This window comes from Pelecanus crispus, chromosome Z, assembly GCF_030463565.1.
Source record: "Pelecanus crispus isolate bPelCri1 chromosome Z, bPelCri1.pri, whole genome shotgun sequence".
Taxonomy (NCBI): Eukaryota; Metazoa; Chordata; class Aves; order Pelecaniformes; family Pelecanidae; genus Pelecanus; species Pelecanus crispus.
This window is the reverse complement of record NC_134676.1, coordinates 33,583,859-33,602,809: the sequence shown is the minus strand read 5'-3', so window position 1 is coordinate 33,602,809 and position 18,951 is coordinate 33,583,859. Positions and strand designations below refer to the sequence as shown.

The window sequence follows — 18,951 nt, the reverse complement described above, 5'->3', positions numbered from 1 at the left end:
AAACAATCTGTTTACTTTCATTCTGTAACCTTTCTTAATACTAGTCAACTTTTAAAACAGAACAAACCAAAACAAATCCAAGCTTCCTTTCTTTTTCTTAACAGAGCTCCTCCTGTTTCACAGCCTGTTTTTCTGCTAATCACCTTCCAAGTTTCTCATCTTGCCTGCAGATCTTCTACAGCTTCTAGTTCTTAGTTTCCATCTCTACATTTCACCTTTTTTTGATTTTTCTAGCCTTTTTCTTTTCCTTTCAAATATTTATCTTCTCTCCTCTACACAATCCCTTTCTTTGTCCTGCTTAATTCTGTGTATTCTGCCCACCCCTTTTTGACATTGCCTTCTTTCCATAATTCTCTATAATTCAACATTTCACTTTGAGACTCCATATCTTTCATCCTTTCCCTCTTCACCAGACTCTTCTAGTCCTAATAGTCCATCAACAATCCAGCAATCTGTAGGTTTTGGTTTTCTGTCATATCTTTTTCCTTCTTACCTTACATTGTTAGGATGATATGTAGTGAATTTTCCTCAGTCTTTGTAAAAAGCTTTAATTTTACCAATGTTCATTACTACAATGTCTTCATTGGTCTTGCGCTGCTTCATTTTTCTGTGAGTTCAGTACAGATTTGTGCTTAGACCATTTGAATTTGATAATCTCCTTAACTATATAGATTTTATGTTACAAAAATTTCCACATAAACAGTTGTTACTGGCACCTAGTAGCTGCCTTAGTTCATTTTTGCTCTGACATAGTTCAAAACATCAGTCATTGATTTAAACCAATAGTACAGCTTCATGAGCTTTTTGAGTTCATTGCATTTTTCAAACTTGTTTACGAGCATGACAGAATTTAATCCTGTTACTTCACACCCTTTTTGTGACTAACAGAATGTCTCTTAGGAAAGCAGCACAGAAACAAAGGGTTATGGTTTAATTTGTTTTAAATAGAAAGGTTGTTCAGTACTTAGCCATTGTAAAGGCTTTAAATAATTTCATTATTTGATTTCAGTTTGTGAATAAAATGTGAAGTCTAATTAAAGCTATTTAAGATTATACTTGTCTTCAGGAAATGAAGTTAATAATTCTGAGATCTACATTATTAGCCACGTGGATCTGAGTCTTATGTTGCAGCAAGCTGTACTGTCATCTCAGTTCATGACTGCAGTCTCAGCGTAAATCAGGAATTCATTTTTTTAGTCTTTGGCACTTTAATTGTGGCATTGGCTAGTTTTGTCTCATTGCTCATTCACTCTTACTCTGTACAATCTGGACTGCTTTGTTCTCTGGAGATATTTGAAAATGGGATGTCTTTTATGCTCAACTACTCATCTGATTCTTCCCCCATTGTGCTTGATTCCGGTCTGGCAGAATAAGGAGATTGCAGACTCTGGTCATTCATCACCATAGTTGAAAAGGCTACTAGAAAATAGTTACAGTAGAATTATGATCTGGAAGCCTAGTCTTTAGCTGACTTTTTGTGCAGAAACTGTGTCTCTGCTTTCATGGAACTTGTAAAAGTCAGGTTGTACTGCGTGGATTACCCTAAAGTTACACTTCAGGTATGCCATCCTAAATCTGCAGTAAACCCCACTGATGCCAATAGATTTAGTTAAGGTTCATATCAATGTTACTGAAGGCAGAATTTGGTTGCTTTGTCCGCTTCTTGACCCATGTTTTTACAGAACTGACCTCTCTTAACTATTAAACCCAAATTTAAGTAATGTTGGCAATTACTGCTGTGCATGCGGGTATTGTTGCCTTCAAGCTATGGCAACTAACAAAGATTTGCAGGATTTCATTGTACTGCAGTCAAGCTAGTTGTCATTTGATTGTTTTTGCACTATTAGACTTGACAGAGACTTGTTCAGCTTTCGCAGCTCAGAATGAGGTTATGGCCAGAAAAGTCATTGCAGAAAGTAACATTTTAATATCTAGATTTATTTGCCTTTGATAATTGTTTCTGCTTGATCAGTGTAGATATTTACAGATGTTCAGGTCTTGTATATGTTATTTTTAAACTACACACACTTCATTAGGCCTCTTATGATAAGGCACCTTCCCTAGAGGGCTTTAAGTTTATGGATTGTGGGGACATAGCTGATGAAGCAAAAACTGGTGTGGCAAAGTGTGAGACAGAAAATGAGAGTGGAAAAATGGTGTTACAGAACACACAAGGATTTTGGAACAGGATGTGAAACTGAGGTCACGCATGAAAACAGTAATGAAAAGACACTCAGTGTGAGGAATGGGTATGGTATTTGAAGGGACTATGAGAATGGGTGGAGAACAAAGAAAACACCTGATGGATACTGTGGGTGAGTGAGACAATGGAGCTGAGCATTGTGAATCCTATTGTTCTCTTGATCTCAGTAGAGATAACCCTATAGATTACTGTATTCTGCTAGAGATAAACCCTTGGTGAAAATCTCCTCACAGTGCAAAGTATTGGAGCAGCACCTAGTTTTTCCCAAAACTGCATTACTCAAGTCACTAACAGTTGCTCACGTCCTGTGGTAAATGGACTTTCCTGTCCATGTCCCAGCCACATCTTTTTCATGCACCATGAGACTGAGTTGCCTTGTAAAAGGATTTTTCTGGCTAAAGAACATACGGGATTTTTTGTGCCCTCTTGATAAAAGGCAAGTGGAGAAATAGAGTGGAAGCTGGGAAGAAATCCTCTTTGCAAATATCAGTAATTGTTAATCTTAATTCTTTCTTACTTGCTTCTGTGACCAATGAAGGTATAATCTGGAAGCTTTTCTTCATTGTAATTTAAAGAATTAGAATTTATTTAATTTATAAGTTATTTATTTTAATATGATTTATCAAAAAATTTAGTACAAGTTAGTAAGTAGAAAGCGTATTTACAATTTTAGACATTCTGGATTTTTTTACATCAGGTACTAGGATCAGCTGCCAAGATTTGTAAAGATCATTCTTTAGTGCACAGTTTGCAATATTTCTCATGCTTAATTTTCACACTGAGTTTGTGCAGTATCACCTCCAGAGGACAGCTTTCCCAGAAGATCATTTAACCACTTTACAAAGTGTTGTTTTTCTTTTTCTTTTTTTCCTCAGGCTTTTATTTATAACATGTGCTTCAAAGTATGATACCAGGCATCATAATATAATTCTAATTTATGCAGAAAACATTTCTTACCAGCTTTCTCAGTTCCTTTGGTAATAATACCCAGTTGGTGTAGATTTCTCCTGTTGGCTTCATTTTTCTTCCTCATCTGTTTTGTGCAAAAATGTTTTATTATCTTGATAAAGGAAGAAAATACAGCATTGTGCCTAACAGTTTTATTTTCTAAGTCATTAATTCCAATATCCACAATAAGAAGTGTCATATAAAAAAGTTTCAAGTCTACAAGTGACACTTTTGAACTCCAATTTTTGCCTTTCATGGAGGGTGTTGTGGTTTAGCCCCAGCCAGCAACTAAGCACCACGCAGCCGCTCACTCACTCCCCCTACCCCGATGGGATGGAGGAGAGAATCTGAGGAGTAAGAGTGAGAAACACTCCTGGGTTGAGATAAGAACAGTTTAATAATTGAAATAAAGTAAAATAGTAATGATAATAATAGCAATATAATAATGATAATAATAACAACAATATACAAAGCAAGTGATGCACAATGCAATTGCTCACCACCCGCTGACCAATACCCAGACAGTTCCCGAGCAGCGATCACTACTCCCCAGCCAACCCCCCCAGTTTATATACTGAGCATGACATCATATGGTATGGAACAGCCCTTTGGTCAGTTTGGATCAACTATTCTGGCTGTGCCCCCTCCCAGTTTCTTGTGCACCTGGCAGAGCCTGGGAAGCTGAAAAGTCCTTGACTAGCATAAGCAGTACTTAGCAACAACTAAAACATCAGTGTGTTATCAACATTCTTCTCCTACTAAATCCAAACCACAGCACTATGCCTGCTACTAGGAAGAAAATTAACTCTATCACAGCCGAAACCAGGACAGAGGGAAATCATGCTTTTCAGCAACAGACTATGCAGGTTTTAAAGGGTTTTCATTTTGTTTTGTTTTTCTCCCAGAAGAGACTTTCAATCGGTTCTAATCACAGTCAACCCTTCCTGTATCCATCCATGCATCTTGCCTGAGGAGTGCCATTTGCTGCCTCTCTTGTGCCCCTGAAGTTACAAACTCCTTCCTTCCCTGAAATATTTTGTCAGATTTTTCCTTTAATTGTACAGAAAGTCAAATCAAATTAAAATTTGTGTTTAAATGTAATTTGAACATATAAACCAAGAAAATCTATTAAGCTTTCTTGGGCATAAAGGCAAAATTTTATGCCAGACTACAGCTGCGGTAACCCATAATCTGAATCATTTCAAGATTATATTGGGTCTTAATTAGTGTCACAGTTAATCAGTGGGTTTGTTTATTATTTAGTAGTGGAATGAAACACTAAGCTTACCAGAATGAGTGGAGAAACTCTTCAAGTTGTAGTTAAAAACTAACAAACAAACAAACGTTAAAGAGGTATTTCTACTTTCCATTCAAATTCAAATTATTTTGGAAGACATTTTCAGATGTATGCCACTGATTGTCAGGAAAGACAGGAATATGCAGCCCCAGTAATTCCTGGTTTGGGATCACTAGCAGGAGATAATACATCAGAGTAGATCTGGAGGTTCAGTTTCTGACAGAAAGCTTGAGAAACATTTCTTTAAACATATTTCATAACTTACTGTGTTTCATAGCCAAAGAAATTCAACTCTGTTGTTTTGTGGAGTGAAAATAGCCACAGCTTTAGCATAAGCCAGGGAGTTTGTATCACTTGACTCTCTTTTGAAACAGTTTGTGGAACCTGCACTGTATCCTAGGGTTGTAGACTTGGGCATGGCAGATTGGCTGTGTAAGCATAAATCATTCATTTCTGGTCAAAGAAGTAACTTCTGTTAATTACTTTAACAAACCTTTTGCGTCATTTTATTATGGTGCGCAGTTCTGTATTTCAGCTAACTCTTCTGGGGAACGCTTCCATGTTCAACAGTGCAGTAATGTGGGAAACACTGCTTTGCCATCCCACCAGCACTGAGATCTCACATGAGTATCTTTTCTTCCTCAAGTCATCAGTTAAGAAAACAGCAGTGACATCTAAACTGGTGCCTGCCATGCTTTGTCTTCCAACATACACATAGTCTGAGTTAAAAGCTGGGTGTTGCATTGCTGAATCTAGGACCGAGACCTGTATGTCCATATTTACCCCTTTTTGTGAGCATGGCTGCCTTATTAGTCCAGACTAGTAACATGATCTTCACTACAGCCAATACTCCTCCTCGACCTTGGCAGGCAGCATGTTATGGTCCAGCTCTCAGTACAGACATGGCACTGCAAACTCTCAGTTAAATAGATTCCAGTTAGGAGCTGGATCGCTTCCATGTGGCTCAAAGCATGGACATGTGTCTTGTAGACACACCCGAAGTCCCTCTGTAAGTCTTGTCCAAAATACCTTAGCCTCAAGCAGTTGACAGTGTAGGTCCAGTGTGCCTGCAGGTCTTGGATTCTGCCTTCTTTTCATGCATTTAAGTTTTATTCAGACTTCCAGGGGTCTTTATTTCATGCGCACACCATATAGCAGATTCCACTGTTTCTTAAACCTGATTTACATAATGTGTTTTGTTAAAATAAAGCTCATAGTTAGCTTCCCATTTAATGGGGAAAATGAATGTAGCAATAATATTAATAGTCTGACATTAACCCTTATTCTATATTTAAAAAAAGGCAGTGAGCTCAGTGATAGTGTTAAATGGAGCGTACTCAGGGCATGTGATGGAGAGGCTTCCCTGTCTGGCCCAGGTGGAGGCTGCCATACTGGTGGGTGACTGCAGGCAGTGTCAGACCAGCTTTTAAGTGCTTCTGTTTCCACTCCCAGGTCTCTCCATCTGCTACAGATTTTCAGGCTTCTTTTATACTTCCTTATCAGTCTGAACCCTTTGTTTCAAAAGAATGGTTATTCCCAGAGAAACCATCATACCCCTCGGCTCCACAAATGGCATACGCTCACTTGCAAGTACCCATATACTACTTGGCATGCAGCAAGCTAAGATTTGCTGATCCAGCTGTGTCACAGGATTTTTTTTAGCTCTTGTACAACAGGACAGCACAGAAATACTACCCCGTGTTTTCACTCTTCTCTCTTTGCAGGCATACCAGGCAGTGACTATATCAATGCCAACTACATAGATGGATACAGAAAGCAGAATGCTTATATAGCAACGCAAGGGGCATTGCCAGAAACCTTTGGTGACTTCTGGAGAATGATGTGGGAGCAACGGGGTGCAACTGTCGTCATGATGACAAAACTAGAGGAGAGGTCCAGGGTAAGGAAAGCATACACAATGTTAATAATATTGTACGTGAGTAATCACTTAAATAAGATTTCTGTTTCTTTCATATATGTTTGTCTGCCTCGTGTATATGCACAAGAAATGATTTCTTTTAGGTTCCACCAGTTAAAAGTGTCCATACTATGAAAATCACTTACATAGGAAATGTTAATTCCACTGTGAAATTACCAAGTCATACCACTTATTCTGTAGGTTTTTTAGACTCTGAAAAACAAATCTCTTGACCCAGAGTGATATTTTTTTTTTTTTCCTGTTTCTATCATACTGGAAATATTAGGAGGTGATTGAAAGTATTACTTCCTCTGTAGTATCAAGAATATGACTGTATCATCCTGTTATGAGGAAGTTAATATATGTCAACAGCATTCAATTTTCAGTTTTATATGGTATAGATTAAACATTACTTAAGATCAGTGAGGATTTGGATTTGCTTCAGAAACATAAGAATTTTTTTTAGCACATGCTGGGTGCTAGGAAAACTCTACAACAGCATATGCAGTAATAGAATACAAAGTTATCTGTGATATTTTGAATTCAATTTTACAGGATGAAGTAACATTAAGAAAATAAAGGAGTAAAACATGAGGATACTATTCTAATAATAGAACTGTTATAATAAAAGATGTGCTATATGTGAAAGGAAATAAAATGTAGTAATACTTTGTTGTTGTATAATAAGGAAAGTGATGGAAAGAGCAGTAACAGACCACTGTGTGTTACATGAAGATTTGCTAGCAGGTCTGTATTTGATGGCATTCATCGGTTCTAATGGTGGGTGTTATTGTCGGGGGGGGACGAGTGAAAGGGGAAAAAAAATAAAAGAAGAAAAAGGTGGTGAGAAAAAGAAAAAGCAAAAACCCTTCTCAGTGGCCAATCAGAAATACAAGTTAGTGTCCAGCCCTCAGCACCCTCTCCAGCAGAGCAGGTGGTTCCCCCATCATACTTTTCCCACAATAAGTCTGTATTTTGTGTCAAGATGTACTCAAACTCCTCATCGTTGTTCCTGCTTATGATGCTGTTATCATTGCTGGGAGCACGTGTTGACTGGATAAGGTGCTACATGGCTGGTTCATTGCTGAGCTTTCTGCAAATGCATTAATGAGTCCTGTAGTGTAAGCCAGAAGCTACAACCAAATGTAGAAATCAGGAAAGTGGAGAAAGAAGGGGTGATTCTAACATCAGTAGCAGTCGCTTCCCTTGGGAACCTGCCATAACAACAGAATCAGGAGATGACAAAGAAGAGTGTCACGGGAAATATACTACCACAGGCATTCTGGGGTACGCTGTCCTGGGAGCTTGTGTGAAGGGGTAGGGAGCTGCAAGTGGGAGGCAGGCTGCAGGATTGCTGGTGGAAGGCCCTTAGCAATACAAAAAGCTAAGGAATCTAAGGCACCATGCAAGCTCTGTTAAAAAAATGCCATAAATACAGAGGATCAAGAACAGCTCAGAAAGGGAGAAAGAGACTAGGGAAGAGGAGAGGAGATTTATCATCCAGAAAACTTTTTGAATCAGTAAAAAGTAAGGAGGTAACTGGATAATAGTTGATATTTCAGTAACTCATGGATGAGCTCCATTTCAAAATGGAAATGTTTTTTGCATATGTAAGCTTGGAACAGGGGGGAATGCACCATAAGGCCTAATGCTGGACTGTGTTGGCGTTGATGTTTTCTTTGCATGCTTGGATACATATAATTGCAATGATTACATAACTTGTTGAACCTCTTGGCAACAGTCATTCCTTTCTGGGGGCTTATCAAAGTACATAGATATATTTATTCTTTCACCATTTCATCACTTTTTAAAAATAGAGTAGGTTTTTTGCAGTTCAAGCAATGTATAGCATTCTAATTATAGAATCACTTTCTGCATGTAAATTCAACCTACATTAACACCACTGCCTGGACATACCTGATGGCAATTAGTACATAGCAGAGGGTAATTTTATCAGAAATTTTCATTTTATCTTGAATCTACAGGCCTTGTCTAGTCTAGGCACTGACAGCTGTTTGGAATTAAGCAAATGAAATTTTGCCCATTTCTCCACTAATTACTTCTCATATAAAAAAGTTGCTGCTAAATAGCATCAGTGCTAAGAAAAAATCCGATTCTAATAAGCAGCCCATTGCAGAAAGTGTACTTAAATACTTGAGAGTTTATCTTAATACTGCAGGCCACAGATGACCACTGTCTAGAAAGAAGTTTTGATGTAACTAAATGAAATTCTACTCATTCCCTCCAATAATTGCTTAGCAGAGTTTTAAGCTAACTCTTGACTTTGCTCACAGCACCCTAAAAAACCTCTGGTCAGAATAGTAATCACCTCCAGAAGTAATTAGCATTCAGCAGCAATACCTTCCCTGCGTGCAATGAGAGACCAGCCAATCTAGTCAATGCATTGTCTGTGCATTCAATGCTTATGTTTGCGTATTTTTTTGTGCAGAATTTAGCTCATTCTGTGTTCATAGGTTGAGTGAGTTTGACGTACTCAATGCAGAGCATTAGAGACCAGCTATCCAGTATGTAATTCAACTCCAATCTTAGAGTCTGCAACTCTGTGAATATGGCATACCAGTTACCTCTTCTCCTTATACAGTAGCTACATGTAATGTAATTAATGGTATTGATGGTGAGGCAGCAGTGGGAATCCCTGTGTGGGAAAAGAATACAATGACAACATTTCATTGTTATTTATTCTCATGCTATCATTTTTATATAGCATATCCATATAACAGGTGACCAAGTGAAATTTCAAACATGGAATACAAACACTCTTATATACCATTAGAGATGATGATCTTCACTAATTTTGTTTCTCTTTTTCCTTTGATTCTTTTTTGATTGCTTTTGTGTCTTGGCAGCCTGATCATTATTCCTGCTGCAAGGCAAGATCATTTCTCTCTGGGACTTCATCTACTTTCCATCTCCATGTCATCATTTCTCTTTAGCTTGCTCTTTTCATTATGTAGTCCTGCAGCTTGATATCAGCCTTTTTAACCTGGACTGCATAGATAAAGATGGGGATTTTAATTGCATCTGCAGAAACAAAGTTGGTTCATTAGCATGTGTTAGATGTATGAGTAACTTCAGTTTTGAGAATGGACATATTTTACAGCTGAGTACATAAAATGAAGATGTTACAGTGAATTCATAATTCATTTGTTTGCCTAAAAGGAAGCTGCAGGAAAAGAGCTCTTTCACTTATAACCTTTCACACTTTGTTGGTTTCATCTGAAATGTCATCACCTGAATCTCACTTGACCTAAACCAGGCTAGAGAGAGAAAGTCAGTCCCATCATTCAGCTACCACGCACATAATTTATATTGAAAAGGATTATACATGCTGGCAGTGCATGGAACAGTGTTGGTAGCATATTTGTCACATACATGAGTTTAATCTAAATGAAATAAAAGAATGATATTGAAGGTTGCAAATTACAGATTAAACAAAGCAGTTGTGTGTTACGGTGAGGAAAGCTGTGAAGCATGTAAAACATTAATGTGTGATACCTCTCCCCCACTCCTCTGTCTTCCCCTCTGCCCCAGCAGTGCAGATTTTCCTTTTTTTTTTTTTCAGATCCTCTGAATTAACTGAATGTTCTGAGAACTCATGCTGTAGTGAGTGATGTGAATGATCAGATGAAGATAGAGAATCTCACTTTATAGAAAAAGATTTAAAAAAATTGCCTCAAACAGGAAACATTTAGCCCTGCCTCCTGTCTCAGGGTAGGATACTGTTGTGGGTTGTCGACTTGAAAAGGAATTCAATACTTTCCTTCTTTGCTATGTGATTTGTTATTTTGAATACACTTACTATGTTGTTTTGGAAATGATAGAAATTACTTACCTCCCACCTTAAACTCATTGGCCATATTTTCTATGTTGGGACCATAGTGCCTAGGATTAGAATATTCTGTGAAAAAACACCAATCAGGTCAAAGCTAAATGACAATATAATGTCCCTTAGAATTATTCAAATATGAGACAGATTTGGAGTTTGTATACTGATGAGGAAGTCTTTAGTTTTCTTACTGATACTATCAGTTCCATTCAAATTTGCTAATGACTAAATGAATACGTGAGGAAACTACATTTGTGGCATTCTGTTAGCCTGATCCAGGCACTCATTTGACTGTCAAAAAGTGGATATCATCATCAATATTATGACAAGAATATATAAAAATATAAACATAGAATAAACACCTTGGTTTGTCAGAGTTTAACATCTTGAATCCAGAGTTTTCACTTGGAAAGGGAAGGTAGAAACAAACCCAGTAGAAAAGTCATGTATCCTGTCTCAGATTTTGTTCCGCAATATTGAAATAGGTGGGACTATTTGCATGGATCCTGTATCAATTCCATGAGAACATCTAAGTGTAGTTAAAAGTTCCTGGACTTAGCTTCTCTCAACTGGTCACTGATACCCGAGAGTCAGGAGAACTGGCACTGTCCCAAGAAAAGCGAGGCAGACTTTTCCTGAGGTTGCTGCAATGCAAAGTAGGTACTTCTGTTGTTCCAAGTGTACTGCAACAAGTCTGATTCTCCCCAAAACAGAACACTCCATCTGAGTCTGTCAGCTCATTTTTTGTAGATTTATAGACTATCCTATGTGTTAGAAAAATGGAGATTGGGTGACAGTAGAAGTATCAAGTAGATGAAGATGTGTGTCTTGAAGGTAGAAATTGGAGGTAAATCATTTTGGAGGTTTGTTTTGTTTGGTAGATTTGGTTAGGGTTTTTTTTGTTTTTTGAGATTCAAGTAGTACAAAAACCAAGAACATTTGAATAAGCAGAGTGGAAAGTGTAATTGTACCTTGGGACTCCTTAGTAAGAACAGCTTTGAAACAAACTGCTGGCCACCAAAGATTTCTAAGTCTTGCTATAGGCATGGAAAACATAAAGGCAGGTCTGGGAAGAACCCTAAATTCTCCTCCAAATGCACAAATTGCTCATATTTTTAATGAATCTTCATTTGTTGATGGCAGAGCAGGCACTGATATCTGATGTAGCTGACCTCATAGCTAAGGCAAATTGATAGTACATGCACAATAACAAGTAGTAAGCAAAGAAAACTAAGAATGTTTTCTCGTCTGTATAAAATGCATGAAGATCTTTCAGACAAATACAGGCTGTGCAGCAAAGTTATATGTGATGGTGATTAAGGTAGTTTTCCATTTGTTGTGCAGGGCTTCAGCAGCAAATTTCAGATCTTTCTTCCTAAGTGTGTTTTGACAGGGAATACTGGAGCTAAGTGACAATAAGACATCTTCACTAATATAAGAACAAAAGTCATCAATACATACACTTAACAATTCATTACAGATTATATGAATATGCTCCCAAGTGCACCTGTATTCTACTGTATGTAGACAAAATGTAATTGATTTGTGCATAAAAGCTGCACTGATGTTTTGCGTTGGGCAGCACAGGTATGTAATTTTTCTTTTTTTTTTTAAGTTGTGAAATACGTATTTAATCATAGGAAAATATAAATATAAATTTTAGCTACATTTCGCAGCAACAAGGAAAATATGCATGTCTTTATCTGGTAAGAGATAAGTTAGAACTTCTCCCAGCAGACATATTAGTAGATAGGACATGTGTTGCAGATGGCATTCTTGCATACTGAATTGTATTGTTTACTAAAGAATTAAATGTGCAGTTTTTTCATTGTTCATTCCCTAATTTTAATGGCAAACCAATAACTTCTGTACCAATAATGTACTATGAGAATTTTATTTCACTTCTTGAGTGCTCTCAGCATGCTAAGATATGAGTCAGAAGAATGAATGAGAGAGCTGGCAAAAAAAAAAAGAGAAATCCAAAGTCAAGAAGACCATGTGTTCACCAGATTTACAAAAATAAAAATAAAAATGTGTAGGTCTGTACTGGGTTTTTTTCACTGTAAAAGAATGTGATGGCCACAGTCCAAGAATTCCTACACCGTTGTATGAGCTGGAGTCACAAGTTACTGTGTCAGAATTGTGAAACTCAACCATATGGCTGTTCATTATGGAAGGATTCTCAGAGGCACAAGGGCAGGAGCATGCTCAACTCTCACTGAAATGCAGAGAGTCATAGGTGCTTAATTCACGTAAGAATCTAATCCTAGATGTATACTAACATAGACTGCACTCACCAATAAAGCTTAAAGTTTCTTTTTCTAGGCACACTACAAGTGGAAGTGCTGTACTGAGGTACCTCAGCTAAAACTCATACTATTATGTCACCCAACAAAATAGCTTTGGAAATACCATACTATAAGCAGGGTTAATTTTGTGTGAAAAGAAATGCTGTAACACCACTACATAGGCTGAAAGTAGTTTTGGCATACCATGTCTGTTTATTTCAGCTTATACATATTTGGAGTTGAGGACATACAGAATGAATGCCCCATGTGAAAAGGTGTTGATAAATTACAGAGAATCTAGAAGAGAACAATAATGATCAGAGGTTGGAGAAATGATATATGGGGAAGGTCAGAAAGAATTGGATTTGTTTTATATATAAGAGAGTGAAGGAAAACATAATAGTCTTCCAGCATGTGAAAGGCTGTTAAAAATTTCATGGCAATCAACCGTTTTCCCTGCCTGTGGGGGAAGAAATAAACTTTGCAGCAAAGGTGAATTATGTTAAACTGTTAAAGAACTTCCAAAATATAACATCATGAATGGAGCAAACTCCATAGCATATTTTGTGCAGTTGCTTCCACTATAAGCTTTCAAGACCTGTTTACACCAGAGTCTTACCTGAAATGATATGGCAATACCTGGTACTGCCCCAAGTAGTTTTCAAGGCAACCATCCAGTTTTTTGTGGTATGATTCTGTGTCCATAAATGAAGTAGTTTCTCTTGGCTGTTAGGGTAAACTGATAGTTGATTCAAAAATACCATTTCCTTGAGGGAAGTGTATAGCAAGTGGTTTAGTCAAAACTGTATTGTAACTCTGTAATTTGACCTTACTTGCTTAGTTCATTTGCTTTGTGCTTGAGGTGGGACACACGACTACCTCATATAATTATTCTCTTAATACAGACAGAGGGACTATGCCACATGTAGAGAATCGCCATCGCCATTTTCAGTTAGAAGTTTTCCTTGCAAAATTAAAAATTCTGCATATTTGTTTTCAAAATGCATTGATTAGTTCATGTTTGGTTTAGCACTGCAACCTATTACTTCAGTAGAGGAAGTTCTTTCAAAGAATTTCAGGTTCAAAAAGGTCAGTGAATGAATTTAGTATTGTTTAGGGAAAATAACTCCACATTTTCTTATTTAGCAGATTCTGCTGAAAGACTCAAGACCATTTCTCCTTTATGGTGAGAAATGTATCTGGAAAATTTTCTTCAGACAGGTGTCTCTGAAAGAGAATATTATGATTTACATCTTCCATCATTTACAAAGCTTTTCCTATTTTCTAAGGAAGTTAACGGATACAGCTGGCTACTGAAAGACAGATGTTGGTAACAGATGTTTTTTTCTAGGTGATCTTTCTGGTTGATATCACAGGAACTGTATGAAATACATTTATGAGATTAAGAATTTTATCCGTGTATTAAACTAGCAATAGAAAGCTCACTGTGACTCAAAGTTCCATTCAAAAATCAAAATCCAAACTGAAACCTCCTAAGGTCCCCAAAATGTTCTCCAATGCACCATTTCTCATTTTCATGCTGTTTCATCCATTCACTTCTGGCTTTCAGGTGAACCAAAACCATAAGAATAATAGGATTTTGTTGCTCTGATGTTTCACTCTTTTGATTATTTTGTTTCACTGACTTCTTGCATGATATTCATATCAGCTAAAATAGCTCTTTTGTATGGACAATAGAAAATCTTCGTTAGAGTACTTGAATAGTAAGCTGAAGTGTTCAGTACATTCTTCATACTGTAATGTAGTATTTCATTCAGTGAAAGGTTTATTCAGGCTGCATACAGTGATCAGCCTTGAGTACAGGAAGAGGATGAAACAAAAAGTAGTCAGCCCATTCACTTTTCCCCTCAGTTCCATTCATATAAACCTTTCCAAACCTTTTTGGAAAATCTTGCTGTACTTAACTGTCTGACAGATTCATCCTTCAAAATGAATTCACTAAGACCCTGCCTTCCCTGCTGTTAGGAAGAGTTCAAAAAGGGCATCTCATATTGATGCCAGCAATATAGTTTTGAACTGTTCTTGGCTTGTGTAGATGAAGATGAAAGATGAGATAGAAAACACATTTCAAATATGCCCAAAGTTCCTTTTAATACTTGTTTCCTTTTGTTTTAGTAACCATACTGCACTCTGCCATAAGGATCAGAATGGAAACAGTTTGGGGGTTATCTTTTTAATTATCAATTATCTTTCATATTAACTGTTAGCCTACTAATCATATCTCATAAATTTCAAAAAGTAAAGCTGTAATGAGGGTTGATTTGCAGACTTACTAGAGGACTAAAGTTTGTTATAAATTGATTACCCTAAAGTTCATTTATGTTGTCTCCAAATCCTGTATGGAACTTCTTTTTCAAGGCTACTGTAATTAAGACGTTAGACAGAAATATGTTGCACTGCAGAAGTGCTCATTTTGTACCCAGTTTTTAAACTCCAAATACTCAGTTCAGATGAGCTTCAACAATCATAGAATCATTCAGGTTAGAAAAGACCCTTAAGATCACCAAGTCCAACCATTAACCTAACACTGCCAAATCCACCACTAAACCATGTCCCTAAGCACCACGTCTACACATCTTTTAAATACCTCCAGGGATGAGGAGTCAACCACTTCCCTAGGCAGCCTGTTCCAATGCTTGATATCCCTTTCAGTGAAGAAATTTTTCCTAATATCCAATCTAAACCTCCCCTGGCACAACTTGAGGTCATTTCCTCTTGTCCTATCACCTGTAACTTGAGAGAAGAGCCCAACACCCACCTCACTACAACCTCCTTTCAGGTAGTTGTAGAGAGCAATAAGGTCTCCCCTCAGCTTCCTTTTCTCCAGACTAAACATCAACATCTTTGCCTTTATGTACTCACAGGTATGTATCTATTATAAATCATTATTAGAGACCAGTGGACACAAGTGTTCTTTTTTCTGTAGTAAAAAATAGATTCAAAGAACCAAAATTTCCAAAAGGGATTAATTGTTTTGGGAATACATTTGGTGAGACTTACAAGGACCTGTCTGCCTGCGGCTGGGTGCTCAGTTCTTTCAGAATTTAGGATCCTATATAAATTCAGTGCCTCTCTGAAAGCAAAATCTAAAACTTTAAACTGTTCTATTTTCAGCCTTATTTTTGGATAGTAGTTTATATTTTTAATCTGTCATTTAGAGTTAGACCAAAGTGAATGAACAACACTTAATCAAATCTTGTTCAAATAAGGCCTAAAGAATGTGTTTCTGTATTCAGATTTTTTTTTTTTTTAGATCTTTGTATTCCAATCTCATATGCTAGTGTCAGTGCCTGTGATCTTTAGGCTCAAATCATCCTAATCTTCAGGTGGCAAGGCATTGTTGCACAAAGGAAGATGGCTTCGGAGTAACAACTGTTTGGAGACAGAACATTGGCTGGAATGTCTGAGGCACTAAGCTGGCCTGATAGAGTTTGAGGCAGTTTCCAACACCAACAACTGGCACTACCTTTTTTATTGCATAATTATTATTATCATTCAACATCATTGTAGAGATACTTTATTTTTGAAGGAAGACCATCTGAAAATGTTGTTAGAAAGTTTTTTCTGCAAAAGACTATTATTATTAGAAAACCAAAGCAACAAATTTGTTACATATTGCTGTTATTTCCTATTCCAGATTCAGCATAATTCATATGCTGTTCTAACAGCAAGGAATGTACTGTATGAATCTGCCTGTTACTAGTTTGCTGTCTCTTTCCTGATCTGCATTTTGTCTCTATAGTCTCAGATGGCCTGTAACAGCTGGCTCATGTGTTAAGAATCACCTGGAGGGGCTTTTCAGCCTGAATGATGGAACTTTACACAGGAAAATTATTTCTCTACCCTTGAATGTCAGGAATCCTTGTATTCATATTTTCATATGGAAATATACTTCCTTCAGCTCTGTTGATGCATGGCAGCATCTTCTCTAGTCTCTGACTTGTTGGAGTGTGAATATCCACGAATATTCTTAGGAACTCTGTAACTACTTAAACCCCTCAAGTCTGAAACTGAAATGGTCTCAAGCTTCTCATTTTTAATGGAAAAGAAAACATTTACATGTTCTTACAGCTTTGCTTTCAGTGAATACTTGTACTTCCATGAAGAGGAAGGATTCGCATGGTCTGAGCGGAAGAAATGTAGAGAAAGAAAACGTGTATGTTTGAGGGGCAGGTTAAGAGAATGTGCATATCATTAGTTATGTCTCCTAGCTCTGTCTACTACTATGGTACTTAAAAGATTTCATAATATATTTAGTAGTCTTTTGAGAGCTGCTCTCATCTCAGATGTAGTGGTTTTGGCAGTGTGCAACCTATGATCATGAGAGAGTGAAAGCAGTAGTAAAAGAAATGCTTGTCATTACTTGTAATTTAATTTCTCTTTAAAAAACACTCTGAAATCACCAGTGAGTTCTTTCATGCTCGTGTGTCTGTTTCCTTCATCTTGCCATCTTTAGTAACAGGCAAAAGAACATTAGAGAATTATTGGTGAAAGTAATTTTCTGTAACCATGTACAGTTAGTGGCAGAAAAAGCTCTCATTGGGTGCAGGTGAATATAATCTGCAGAGGAAAAGATCAACCCTTGGAACTGGGAGCTGGGTGAAATTCACCAAATGTATATTAAGAACTAACTCTGAAAATAAATAAACCCTGTAATTGTATTCCTGAAGAAGGAAACATGTTATCATCACCATACTTTACCACATTAAAGTTGTCTGTTTTCCAAACAATGTACACAAGTGAGGAAGGAATTGCCCTTACGACAGGGAAATTAAAAACAGACCAAAGAGATAAAGCAAAAACAAATTTGGCAAATAATTTCAAAATTGACTTGTTGACTTCTAGTGTTAAATTTTCGTTGACTCAAGGGGTTTGAGAATTTTTTTCTGAAAAAAAAATTAAGATGTAACGTCTGAAAAATAAACTTACTTTAAGTGCTGAAGGCTGGGATGTTGACATAGTATAAAACAGTTAACAAGAACTTTGCCTCAAAACATAGTATCTTAACAATTAACTTACATTATTTGATTCTCTGCTGCTGGTGAAGTCCAATAGAAAACATTGTTCTGATCTCTGACAAAGATAAACTGGACTCTAAATTGTTAGGAGTATTGGGAATGTAAGGTTTATGATCATAGAGCAAAAGAGTGTAGGAGGCAGGTAAGGGCACATCTCTGAAGAAGACCTCTTGTTCTGAGAAAAAATGAGAGGCAAAACAAATAAAAGATATAGTTCCATCAACTTATGCTTCATGTGCTCTTCCAGAAGGTCAATTGCACATCAATCCAAAATCAGGTTTTCTTTCTGAAAAATTGATGCTTATTTTCATCAGTTTCCACTTTCATATAATATTTACACTGGTCTACAAATTGTATTTATTTTTGAACAGTTAGTGTCTGCTTCCAACAGCAGTCCTCTGCATGAGCTACCTCTCACAGAAAGTATTTTAGAAAAATTATAAAATTATTGGAGTTTATGTTAGATAAACTAATAAATGGAAAAAAAAAACCAAAAAAAACCCCAACCCTAAAATCTTCACCTAAAAGAGCAGGCACATTTATTTTCTCCCAGCCTAACTGAAAAGGACCAATTTTCTACAGGCTTCTAAATCTGAGTATATGCTTAACAATAGATTACTATACAAAATAAAAATAAAACAAGTATATTTTATGTTGTTTGCAAAGATGCTGGTAGCCTACTATATTCTGAATTTCCATTTAATTTTTGTGTTGAACATTTATTTGTGTCTATTACATTTGGAAGTTGTTTTTATAAAGTCTTTCTAGTGAGAAAACTGGTTAATTTTTCAGGCATGCTTTCTGGAAGCTGACACTGCTCCTACGAGCATACGATTTATATGTGGGAACTGCAGAGTAAAGGGGAGAATTACATGTTTAGGCATGCAAAGGCATAGCCAAGCATTTATTTTGTGTATTCATTTTAACAAGAGTACATAAAGTATTCCACCATTTTTATTCATTTTTTAAAAAAATCGTTCAAACCAAACAGGTTTAGTCAGAGGTTCATACTAAACCTGTAGTTGCTAAGATTCCAAACAACAGCTATTATGAAATAATAAATAATAAACCACAACTTCTTTTTCTAAAATACACCTAACCAACATAGACACAAATTACACTGTGTCTATATTCATGATAAAGTGAAACTAGATTTGCTATAAGTGTATTGAAATAACTCCATTGAAAATACACCTTTCTGTCTGATTTGCAGATGACCACAGTGGCTTCTTTTAGTATTTGGAATCTTGCAAATAAATCACCAGTATTCATGAAGTACCTGCAATACTTACTTTTCCAAAAATGGCACAAGGAAGTAATCACAAGGAAGTAATTACTTAATTCCTCTTAATAAGAGGATTTTATACACTATTAATCCCATTCTTAAGACTGTAGTATCAATAAACATTTT

General features: G+C 36.7%; 1 protein-coding gene across 1 annotated transcript in view; it reads left to right on the top strand.

Moving 5' to 3' along the window:
* The window catches only part of PTPRD (protein tyrosine phosphatase receptor type D), a 300,998-nt gene that overhangs the window by 241,784 nt on the left and 40,263 nt on the right, over positions 1-18,951 (top strand). The window contains 1 exon segment of the mRNA XM_075726637.1: positions 6,173-6,348. Coding sequence (XP_075582752.1) covers positions 6,173-6,348 — 176 coding nt within the window.